The sequence below is a fragment of the Doryrhamphus excisus genome, linkage group LG1 (assembly GCF_037039965.1).
Source record: "Doryrhamphus excisus strain RoL-2023G ecotype Guam linkage group LG1, RoL_Dexc_Guam_v1.1, whole genome shotgun sequence".
In the NCBI taxonomy this organism is placed as follows: domain Eukaryota; kingdom Metazoa; phylum Chordata; class Actinopteri; order Syngnathiformes; family Syngnathidae; genus Doryrhamphus; species Doryrhamphus excisus.
The window spans coordinates 552922-566061 of NC_136357.1; the positions used below are offsets into that span (position 1 = coordinate 552922).

The 13140-nt window shown below is 41.9% G+C and overlaps 1 protein-coding gene across 1 annotated transcript; it reads right to left on the reverse strand.

Moving 5' to 3' along the window:
- Window positions 1-1318: 1318 nt before the first annotated feature.
- cbln1 (cerebellin 1 precursor) lies at window positions 1319-12832 on the reverse strand. The gene is made up of 3 exons (XM_058076249.2): window positions 12132-12832; window positions 11103-11222; window positions 1319-3377 (listed from the first exon to the last, which is right to left on the reverse strand). Exons 1-3 carry the CDS (start codon window positions 12387-12389, stop codon window positions 3180-3182), a joined length of 576 nt encoding a protein of 191 aa, XP_057932232.1. The 5' UTR covers window positions 12390-12832; the 3' UTR covers window positions 1319-3179.
- Window positions 12833-13140: the final 308 nt, after the last annotated feature.

Consider the following 13140-nt stretch of genomic DNA (forward strand, 5'->3'; position numbering starts at 1 on the left):
TTGGTGTATTTTTGCCTAAATGAATCATTTTCAAGCATGAAAATAGTGAAATGAAAATTATATAAGGCATTCAGAAGTTGCATTCAAAGACACTGTGAATGATGCGTAGTATTGTACACTGGTCGCTAGGTGTCAGTAATGCTACTGTAACGTTCAGTGAAACACACAAGCACCAGACTTGATCGCCACAACAACAAGCTTTTATTGCAGGTTTGAATGATCTCACAACAGGGACAATAACGCCCCTACTCTGCGCACTGACATCACTTCCTGTCCGCCCTCCACTTAGCTCCCGTCTGGGATGGATTTACAGCAACACACGCAAGTATGACTCTTAATCTTAATCATCTTAAATGCCTTATTGTATGTCATTTGATCTACTATATTGGGTAATATGAGTGTAAACCTGACTGTAGGGGTGCTATGTCATGTCTATAGGGCTCTACTAATATTCAAACTGTATTCAGAAGGTTTTAAACAGGTTTTCTATGCTCCAACTACGAAAATGTGTAGAAATGTGCTTATCAAAGCCCGTAATTAACCGTTATTATTGTGGGTGAATTTCTTTGTACTACATTTCTTACTCAGCGAATTTTAAAACATGGCATTTTAAGGAATTGAACTTTTAAACCCTGTATTTTAATCAACTGAATTTCAAAACACATGCTTTTGGCTTACAAATGTTTGTTCAATTAAGTTTTTAGCATAAAAAGCGTAAAAGTAAAAATGTAGTTTCTTGAAACTTCATAGATCAGGTCACCAGCTTCATACGCGTTTTAGTTCGCCTGGAAGAAAAAAAAGCTGGACAGGTGAAACCGAAAAGCAACTTAAATACAATGACAAGATTTTTGTTTACAGAGAAAAATTGGGGACAAGATGTTTTAAAAAAAGGGGGTCTTGGAGAGGGACAAGTGGCGGGAAAGCAAGACATAAAGAGGAGATGAAATGAAAGGAGAGGAAGACGGCTGAGAGAAAGGAGGAAGGAAATGATGTTTATGTTTGCTTTTTTTATTCCAGCACAAATTTTCCCCCTGGAGCTCATTAGTCTGGAGAGAAACAAACCACAAAACCTTAAAAAACCAACAGAGTGGAGAGAGACAGTGCTGAGGCGAATATGGGGCGGGGTTGGGGGGAAGGGGGGGGGGGGGTCTGAGGAAAAAAGCCTGATAAAAGAAAAGTGATTGAGAAAATAGGCGCAGAGGAAACAAGTACTGTACATGTCAAGAGACGAAAAAAACCCCAAAAAACCAAACAGGCAACAAGTGTGCGTGAAGGAAGCAAAACTACCACACCAGACTTCAAATAGGTTCAGGAAAAATAAAAGTACATTTAAATTTTATTGGAGCAAATAAAAACAGGAGATAAATCAACCTCATGAATAAATCAGATACATTTTTGATAGTCTAAATATTCACATATGATTTACAGGAAAGAAATGAATAATACTAATATGAATTGCTCTGTTTATATACTAGATCGCGTACAGGTGGTCCTCGGGTTACCAAAGAGTTGTGTTCCTGGACTGTGATGCAAGTCCCATGATATGAATTTATACCTCAATGAACTCAGACGTCATCTTTATGTCAGAAGACATAAAGGACACATCAAATGAAGAAACTGATTAGCATAACAAAACATCAAATAACGGCAAATAAAATGTGACAGTACAGGGATGTTGTAGCTTGCAGCGTTCCTCACAGAGCTAATCTGTTTAGCATGTAGTAGATCAACAATACGATCTGCCCCAATGGCTGGACGGGACACAAAAAACCAAACAAAAAAAAGACAATTGTCCTCCCAGATCTCCTTGTAACAGCGCACAGAATCCATGACCCCTGCAGCTTGAAGCAACCGGGGCCAAAAGAGTGAGCGACATTGGTGGGCATGCCCTCCTCATTTCCACCTCCACGGCGATGATGGCTCTCCTTTTCCTTGTCGCGCCGTCGCTCGGGAAACGTATCAGAGTTCAAAGCTTAACGATGAAGCAACGGGTTTACGCTTGGTTAGCACGGAACGTGGTAAACCGAGGACCACCTGGAGGTGGAGGCCTGAGCTCTTCAGCAACATCTTGGTTCCAACTCAACAAAAACACGAAGCGTCTTTTTATTTCTTTTTTGATCAGAGCAGAACGGCAGCCTAATTTTTCCACACAAAGTCACTAGAAGATTCCTTAGGATATTTTTTTCTTTCATATAACACTGAAATACAGAATATACAGACATTATAGTCATCAGCCAGATTGAGTTGAAAGTATTGGTATATTTAGCATCATCATCATCGTCATCATCGTCATATAGAGTAGAAACGGTGGCTTGGATCTTCTATATTAATATCATTTATGGAGTGTTCCAAAGTCCAGAGTCCAACACTGAAGTAAAGCAAGGACTAGTCCGTGCCGGGAGGCCAAGGAGTCCAGCGGCAGGTACAGGTGGAAGGGTGGGATGAGATGGACCACTCATGGAGGAAAGATGGAGGACATGAACACGTCAGGTGAAGGTAAAGGCGTCCCAAAACATCTCGGAGGAAAAGGAAACTGACACTTTCTTCCATGATCTTTGCAATTCGGAAGCTTGTCGTAGCGCCTTTCTGGTTATTTGCGTTGATGGACGGACATCTCCTGCTAAGCTTTGCATTTGGACCGGTTGTTACTGTTGGGTCAAACGCCACCATGCTGGTTTTGGCCTTTTGGGGAGCAAATGGTAGGAAATCAAGAGGAACAAAAGTGCGATGAGGAACAAAAGAAATGTGCGGCGTTACCCTTGTTCGGCTTTGGCTGATCCAAAATCTGGACTTCTTAACTTCTCCAGCAAAATGAGAAGTGTAACATTCCTCAAAGCTGTGAATGGAATGAAGCTGGGAGAGGGAAGGGGTTGCATCGACATGGTCCATGGATGTGATGGAGCAGAGAATAAAAAAGGTTTTGCCTGTCCGAAGCTGCATTGAGCCACAATAGATGGACTAGATGGATGGATGGATGGATGGATGGAAGAATGAAAGGAAGTGAAGAAGACGGCCACGCTTTGAATGTAACATCTCCCACCTTCTCGACTCCACCTCCAGAAGCATCCTACACAGAAGTCTGTCGTCTGCGTTATTCTCCTTTTCCCTCCGTCGTTTCCTCTCATCATTGTACTTCCCACTGACAACCGTCTCCGTTTCCATCCCCCGCTCGTCTTCCTCTACATGGGGAACACCAGGAAGCCTGAGAAGGTGGAGTATTTCCATCCTCCCATCAAATTTCCTCTCTCCAGTTTGAGGTAGGCCCGGTCTCCCTTCTCCATTTGGATCAGAACCCCATTGCTGGCTGCCTCGCGGGTCACATCCTGGTCGCCGGCGAAGGCCGAAATCACCGGCCAGCCGTTGTGCATCAGGCTCACCTGGACATGGACGGCAGGAGAAGACGTTAGTCTCATAGTCACCATCTTCGGATGAAGAACCAAGTACCCTGCAAGTAGCCTACGAGCCCAGCTGCAAAGTTTCTGAATAGATGAATAGATGATGCATACAAGGTACACTGGAGTACTCCGTGGATTGTAGTACAACGGACAGTTCCACGTGTCTGAAAAAGGAGGAGGAAGAAGAAGCCTAAACGCCATAAACATTCCACCATTTTGGGTTCGACTCCACTGTCTGAATTCTCCAACAATCCAATTTGGAAAGTTGAATCTTGTGGTACAGTAAACCCTTGCCACGTCACGCTTTTTCAAAACTATATGAATTCATAAATCATCACCATTTTATGGCTGAATATGGCCTGTTATGAGTAAAACATAGGCTGATTTAATCAAATTGTACTTTTTTTTTTGCCTAAATTTGGCATTTTCAAGCATAAAAATCCTGAAATGAAAGTGATTCAGAAGAAGAAGTTATATATATAATATGTAGTATTCTACACTGGTCACTATGGGCTCTAATTTTGTAGACCATAATAATAGTAATAGTAAAAGTAATAGTAATAATGATAATGATAATGATAATGATAATGATAATGATAATGATAATGATAATGATAATGATAATGATAATGATAATGATAATAATAATAATAATAATAATAGACCTGACTGCGAGGAGACCCGAGTTCATGCGTGGGTTTTCTCCAGGTACTCCGGTTTCCTCCCACATTCCAAAAACATGCTAGGTTAATTGGCCACTAGTAATATAGTAATATAATTATATATTATATAAATATTATTATATAATTATATATTATATAGTATTATTATATAATTATTTAATTATATAATAATGATATTATTCCTTAATTTTCCACTGCTTATCCTCACAAGGGTAATAATAATAATAATAATAATATAGAATTTTTATATTATAATAATATATATAATTATATTACTATATAATATTATTATTATTATTATTATTATTAACAACAATAATAATATATTTTATTTTTTTGTGCTTTTCAGAATACTCAAAGACGCTTTACAGTGAATAAAAGTAGAGTTGAGTAAAAGAAGTAGGAGTCGAGGTCACATTGAAATCCAACATCCATACATTCATTCAGAGCTAAAAACAAGGCTAAAAGCGGGGCACAGCAGTCAGGTAGAAAAAGTTAGACATTCTATCTATTTATCCATTCATCCATCCATCCATCCATCTAGTATCTGTCTTTTGTGCAAATCTGTAATAGGTTCATCTTGGGGCCACGTGAAAGTCCTCCAGAAAGTAGTGAGGAAATTGGTTATTTAGCCACGCATCCCAATCCAAACAGGACCTCTCACGCTGAGCTTTGCGCTTGCTAAAGAATTCCTAACTGAAATTGCTGCATCAAGCAAAGCAGCCGTGGCATAAACATCCCATAATTATACACTTTTACACTTTTAGTGTGTGTGGGGGAAGAGAGTGGAGAGCTCTTTAGGCCCTCCTCTTAGTTCCTCTTAATGGCCGCCAACCCGCCAATGGTGACTCACATGTGAGAACGTTAGTATGTTGCTTTGAATAATTACATGAAAACACTCAGACGGCACTTGACTACGTTTGAAATGAAATGATGACAATGGAAACACGCGGTCGGTCACTAAACCCTGGAGCTCCACTTACAATTTGTACTCATGTGACGTTCTCCGTGTTCTCCGTGTTCTCCGTTAAAAATATGCAGTGTAGCTAAACCATGAACAAATCGTTTGTTCAGATGTTCAGATCCAGTATCTTCATTCCATCAGCCTTACTCACAGTGTCTAAGTTAACAACAGGTGCCCACAAGGCATGCTGGGTAGTGCAGCAGGAACTCTCCTATGTGGTAAGCATGTGAAAGTCCCGACTTGTTGGCTTCCTGGAAACGTCCTCAATAACAAAACAAAACAAAAATAATGATATGGAATGTTTACATGAACTCAGCATCAACACCAAAAATATGACAAGATGAAATATGAAGGTGAAATAATAAAGAATAATAATAATATTAAATAAATGATTTGACTTGAAGAAGTGCTTCCAAAGGCAAGGCTTCAAGTTAGCCTCATTATCGTCTGGACAAACCGATGCCATGTGCTGCTTGTGTATGACATTCATTCATTCATATATATATATATATATATATATATATATATATATATATATATATGCACTACACCTTCACAATTACCAGGCATACAAATAAAAGCTTGATAACAGGGCTGTAGATGTTGGTCAGGACTGAACTGACCTGCATTCATTATGCATGAGCATCAATTAAGTGCCTGATTATGGAGCAAGAGACCATAACACAGCAAAAGCAACAAGGGGGAAACAGGAAGTCGACGCATTAAAACCCCCGGTGGGAGCCGAGCCAGGCCAGATACAAAAGGTGGAAGTGGATAGAGGAGTGTAACATAACATAGAGCTGTCAAATATAGAACGCATATACAGAGCATAAAAAAATCAACTTTGGATGTTTATGCTGTCATTTCCGTCCATCCAGGTTCCATTCTGCTACCCTCACTTGGGTCGTATGCCGTCATACCTCAAAGTGCTATATCAAAACCAAGTCTGGACTTAAATACATAAAAATGTTAAAAGCATTAGCAACAAGTTTTATGTTGATGCATTCATGGGTAAGCAGAAAGACTTTGTATCGGACTCAGGATGAGACAGAGACCAGTGCAGTGATTTCAGGGTGGTCTTCATGTGTCCATACAAGTTAGAAATATGACAGCTGTAGCAAAGACTCCAGGTAAACTCTTACTCCATAGAAAATCCAGTAAGCAAAAAAAAAAGCGTAGTGTAGTATTCCTTGTTAGGTCTTCCGGGCTGTGCCCAAACTACGGTGTGCACCACACAAGCAGAAGAAGTAGAACGTTGTACCTCGCCACTTCGCGGTTCTAACACCCCCCTCCCTGACTCAAATGCATAAAAAAATGAATTGATTAATAAACAATCTGTTTTGTGGTTAAATATGGCCTACTATTAGTCAAAAATATGCATATTTCAGCACATTTGACATATTACTACCCTCCTTTAAGCGTTTTATATTACATATAAATGTCTAAATGAACAAAAATACAATTAGTGTCGTATTCCATACAGGTCGCTATGTTAGTAATCGCCACCAAATTGCTTTTATTGCAGCTTTGTTCTCCATTGCCACAATAAAAGCCCATATGAAAACACGAGCTATTGTTTTTTTTTTTTACGTTTTTAGCGAGAGGCTTGGTTGGATGGATTAGTCACAGATATGATATTTGTGTCAAAGTTATGCTTTAAATATCTTTCACCAAAGGCTGATTTTCCTCTACTTTGTTTAGTTGGGAGCTGATATTTTCCAGAAACTTACCAATGTTTTACTGCTGATTATTAAAAAAATGAAAGACAGGAGTCTTTTCGTAGATCAGTCCGGGGGTTGCCTTTGAGAAATGAATGAACTAATAATGGGCATATCAATTGCGTGATTGCTTCGGTTTTGAAGCAGTCAAAAACCTGAAGCATGGGTGTCCCAATCACTATTCATATTGGGTATCTGTCCCACATCAGCAAAAAGAAAGGATTATATTGGCCTCCATCTAAAATGGAGCCAAGTTAATCACAACAGTATGAGCTAACGTGCTAATAAATTTAGCAAGGAGCAGAAGCGACGTCAAAGTTCAGAAACAATATGGCAGCCGAGTGCTTAACCAGCCACGCACAAGCCCCCCCGCGGTGGCGCAGAAGTGGGGAGGTTCAGCACGACCAACCCGGTCTTGCATCCGAAGCAGCACCACAAAAAAACAGCATGAGGAAAATTCTGGTCCCCAAACAACCAATGCCGTCGGAGTACCGACTGTTGCTGACTATTGTTCCCTGTATTGTTCCCTAAAGTCACTTGATCAAGTCTTTTCCAACATCCCACACGACATAATCGGTAATAAATGTATGAATTATGCTGATATCGGATCTAATTGATATCAGTATCAGCAGATACTCAATGCTGCGATATCAGTATTGTATTGGAAGCGAAAACAAAAATAATTCCAACCATAAGTGGGCGTGGCAAGAAGAATGATTTCAAACACCGTCACCATTTGGGAGAGCAATCAGTTGAACCATCCAGTAAAACTATGGGCTCTAATTGGTCATTTTTGCTAATTTTGCAAGCAGCGCAATCTAGCGCAGCACCACGCACCCACGCTTCCATCCCTCCCGCTGACACAAGCGGCAAAGGCGGAGGTGTGAGAGGGTCTAACAGAGCCGAGTGCGATCCTAACCAATCATATAAACGTCTCGCGTTGCCTTTAAATGCGGCGGACTGGACTGCGCATCAGAGGACACCATGAGCGTCATTCAGCACATGCGCCTCCTGGTGGACACGTCATCTGTTCCTGACAGTTACATTAAACACGGCATCTCCCTTGTTTTACCACCAGCATTCCTGCTCTAAGAGTTTTTTCACTATTTATTTTGGTTAAAATTCAAAATTTGGAAGTTCTGCTGGAGGGGTGTGTTCCGTTTCCTGGTTCTAAAGTGGTTCCAGGAGACCCCAGATGGAGTTACAGCGTGGAAAGAATAGTGTGTGCTTTGCACGGGACACATGAATACAGCGTGTGCCTGCAGCTGCACTGAGGAAGAATAACGATGATGATGATTATAGTTACATTTTTACACGTCATTAATGTTGACATGTCATGGATTCCGTGCTCTGTTACAAGATGATCCTTACAGACTTAGCAATATTTGATGTGATAAAAGTGAGGATTTATCTTTTTAGGACTGTATTTGAGGACTGTCCTCCATGTGTTCTGTGTACAGTGTGAGAGACTGAGGAGTTCATTTAGGTATAAGTCACGACTTACAATATAACTGGGCTTACATCACAGTCTCCAAGGGAATTCATGGGTAAAACGAGGAGACAAAAAAGTATTAAGTTCACAAAATGGCACCTCTATGGAAGAAATTAACAAGTTACATAATACCACAGTTAGTGTTTCCTTCTGTGAGAGGTTCTTCTAAAAACAATGCAGCGCTTCTAAAACAGTATTGAGGAATCCTACCATTTGCAGATTTGTCAAAGTGAGGGGGAGGATTCATTTCTGACAAATCCGCTTTACAGGAAATGACGCATCAACTCCCGCTTTAAGCCAAAGCTAAAGTAAGCAACCTGTACAGACTGTACAACCAGCACTGCTCCCAATACACTTGACACCGCTGTGTAGTACTATGTAGTACATCTGTGCAATACTTCTATATTCGGTATATTTATTCCAGGCTCCATTCACTGTGCAATGTTTGATCAAGTTCTAAGTCCAATATTCTTAATGCTTCATATTTCATATTTAATTTACTAGCAAGATCTCATAGTGTATATACTGGTCATATATTTCATATTATATTGTAAACTGTATTTTTTATAATCCTGGGTAAATTGGTTCATACTTTTTAGGTTGTTTATATTGTCTATTTTTAGATTTTTTAATTTTACTATTTAACTTTGCTGCTGTGCAATTTAAATTTCCCCACTGAGGGACGAATAAAGGTATATTTAATATAATCTAATCTAATCTAATCTAATCTAATCTAATCAACAAAGCACAGTGGTATACTTAAATCTTGCGCCTCTTCAGCTACAAATTTCCCCTTTTTAATCCAAAAAGACACAAGAAGAACACCACTGACTAGAATATGTTGCCAAGAGAGGACAAAAAACCAAAACAGATTGAACAAATCCATGTCTACATATGTCACAAGTCGTGGTTAAAGTTTGTAAAAAATGTCATTTTGGTTATTTACACCAAAAGCTGAATATGCTCACCACTAAATATTCATCTTGGCCTATCAGTTCTTTAATGGCGGACTCCGAGTGATATTGCAAAGTACCACTTCCTGTCCTAATGTGACCACAATAAGCACAATACATAGGACTGTGGCCCCTTTCATTGGGGCCACCAAACAGCACCAAGAAGCGCGTCTTCATGCAGTACTTCCTCCGCTCAGAAGGGGGCAACAGCAAGACATGAGGTCAATGAAGCCGCGGGAGAAGAACACGGCTCACGTTGAAAGAAATTTAAGTTCTTCCATTAAAAATTGGACTGGATGCCGTTTCCAAGGAATTGAACCTATAGATGCACTTCCAGACGTTACATCCATCTGCTCGTTTTGGATACACGCACACACGGAGATGATAGACCACCGCATGTAAACCAGGTGGAATCACATGACCACATGAAAAACTTCAAATGTTCTGAGTTTGGTGTTTGCGGAATGCAAAAAAATAGCAAAAAAAATAATAACTCAAATGTGCCAACTCACGTGAAGTCGGCATAATTGGACAGCGCCATTTTCAAAGCGTGGCCCTCTTCACGATGTCATTGAGTAGCCTGGTTCTTTAGTTCCGTTTGCCAGGACTAGATTCTGTTTCGTGTCGGACAATGGAAACGGCTCTTTAAATGATAGGAAACTAGAAATTAGTGAAAGTACCGTTGAAAGTCACATTGTCGACAAAACAAGTGATGTCTTCAGTTTCGCAGAATACATTGCATCCATTTTGGAATGATTGTATTTAGCAGCCAGGACAAAAAACATACTAAAATTCAAGAAACCAGATTTCAGAAAAAAGCATCTCCCAGCTAAACTCCTTTTCCCTCATCCTTAATGTCCGTCATTGGCTGTTTTTTTCCTCCATGCCCATTATTTCCTTTCCTCCTCTCTCTATGTGATTGTTTTTTCACCTTGCCTCGCCCCCCCTTCTTTTTCATGTGCTCCGTCTCCCATCCCTTCATGCCTACCTACGTATGTTTTTCATCCCTTGTCTCTCATCTCCTGCGTGCACCACAGCAACTGACTCTCAGGCAATTAAACAGTGGGAGTTTTCAACACACCAGATGCCCTGGATGGATGGGAGCACGGATGGAGGAGGTTGAGCGCCACAGTCTTAATGTGTAAAAGGTGGGAGGAAACAACCAATCACACCGGCCTTTTTCAAGTTGGATAACAGGTTTATCATTCCATATTTTCTTTTTGAAAAATCCCAAAAGCGGCAGGATGTGTAACGTGACCTTGACTGTCGACAAGCCTTAATTGCTCCTCAGCAAGACGTCTATTTGTGTGCCGTCATACGAGTGGACTTGCACGCCCGGCTTGACTTTTGCCCGCCTTCCTTGTTGTTGTGGCTGATATGCCGCCTTAATTAATTCAGGACTGCAATAATAAAGTCTAAGCAGCAACACATAATGGCAAAACTCCAGGGAGCCAACAGCATAATTACACAACAGTTTAATTTGCAAAAGACACATTGTGATTAACACTTTGTGGCGTGTAAAACACCTCATTATCCGCATGTTAAACACTGTAAATGGGCTTAGGACATCGCAAAGATTCCCTATCACTTAAACACGCGGTGAAAACGAGTTGTTAGTAGGACGGAAGAAGCGCTGAATGTTGAGATTGGTGCCATAAAACGCAAATAAAATACAAACCAACATGTTTGGGAGGAGGTGCGCCCTTGGGAGAAAAGAAACTAAAGGCAAAGGGTACTGTCCGTGGTGCTGAAGCTGCAGCAGCATCAATGTTCTGCCCTCTTTTTGCATTACATTTGGCTCTGTGCATGTATAGATTCATTAGGATTGTGTGTATGTGGGGGGGGTCAAATATCTAAAAAAATTACAGAATGGCGACTGAAGGTGTGACACACAAACCTGTATCGTTTGGCGGTTGTAGACTTTGACTACGTGGAAGTTAAAACTGTAAATCCCTTTTCGTGGGGCGATGAAGTTACTTCTCTCCTCGTCGAAATTCCTCCCAACATTCACAAGAACCTGGAAGAAAAGAAAAGTCAGGCCGTCAACGGGATTCTCCAGATGTTCCTGTTGCGGTCATACGTACGCAATGACAAATTTTGATTTCGGTTTTCCGTGACACAAACACACACCAGATCATGTAACTCCTAATACATCCCATGTCGTCCCTAAATAAATGTAGACAAATCCCGGCTGCTTGTCCCTTCCATAACTCCTTTACGCCATCAGGTAAGAAAATCCATCTTTCAAATGAAATTTCAATGACGTATCTCTGCAGCTAAATGTCCGGATTTATGGATGGAAGCCGACCGTGGCGTGTAATTGAGCAGCACTTTGAGTGGAAATTAACCTTTTCCGGCAAGGCGGTATGGACCTGGCCCCCGTGACCCCCAGTTACTAAATTATTTGGCGACGTGTCAGGTCATATAACCCGCATTATCAGCTCGGAAAGTTGAATTCAAAGGTTTTTTTTGTCCTACTGGGCAGCCCAGTCCAAGCCCCGCTGTGGGTGGGTATTAGCTAGAAAAAGAACGGCAACAAGCATGCTGGACTTTTAGGGTCTGACCCGGATTTAAAAACACTTTCTAAGACAAGAACGGGTTTAGAGCAGTATTATATTGATTGTTTATGGGGGGATTATATGTGTGAAAAAAATCACTTATTGAATTGGTAACTGCTGTGGCGTGGAGAAGGGGTAGGATTTAATACGATTTGCTTCTTCCTGCTACTTTTCAGACATGTGTAGTAATGAGGTGTTGTGTATGTATGTGAATGTATATATACGTAAATAGATACTGTAAGTGTGTATGTGAGAAACAATAATATAACATGTCTGACATGTTAAAAAACCAATAAATGCATATTGTCCCATTGGCGGACACGCGCCTCACATGTCAACACGTATGTTGGGCCAGCACGTGCTCCTACCCGATCGAAGTAGATGACCATGGTCCGGTTGCTCATCTCGGACGGTTCGTGGTTGGTGTTCCGGACGGCCGAGAAAGCCACTTTGGCGCTCCCCGACCGCACCGAGATGCCCAGAGCCGTGCCGGTCGGGTCCGAGGTCGGGTTGGAGTCGCACACCACCAGGCACTTCCCCTCCAGGACGATGGGTTCCGTCTCGTTCTGAGCGCGGCCGGGGCTCGCCGCCAGCCACACGGCACTCAGCAGGCAAAGCGCCAACATACCGGACCGGAACCGAGGACTCGGGACTTGTCTCGACGCCTTCAGAGGTGGTTGTGCTCCACTTTGAGAAAGTAAGTGAGGAGAGTTGAGCTCACACTCCTGCTTTGATTTGAGCTTCCGCCTCGTCTTCTCCTTCCGAAACTTTAACGGTCCGAGTCACACTTTTAGCAGCTTTTCGGTGACTTGTTGGCACGGTCGACTAGACTGTGTTTCGGTGCTGTCGGGCCCTGTCGTGTACTCATAGCGCGCAGATTAGGGGGGCGGCAGGTGGGGGGGGGTGTCGGTGGTTCCGTCTGATCGGCTTCTCGCCCCTCTCAATTATTGATACGTCACATGTGAGACTTGGACGCACAAAAGGCTCAAGAGGAAGAGACGCGCCGACGTAGCTCGAGACGCTCCCGCCTTGGTCTTACTTTCCTTCCCCCCCAACCAACCACAGAGTCGTCCCTCCCTCCCGCCTGGAAAAGGAAGCTTTCATCGGATTAGCGTCTGCTCCTTCTCCTTATTTTCCAATCACCGTAAACCGACCGCCTTCTGGTCCCCGCCCCTCCGTTTATCCGACACGCCTTCTTCCTCTCTCTCCCCCCCCCTCTCTCTCTCTCTCTCTCTCTCTCCCGCCTTCCCACCCACCCGCCCAAACACACCTTTGTGTCATTTCCGGTCACCACGGAACGCAACCCTGTGAAACCATTCTGCTTCATAGATGTTATGATGTAATGACAAGAACTTATTGTTTATGTCATGACTCGAG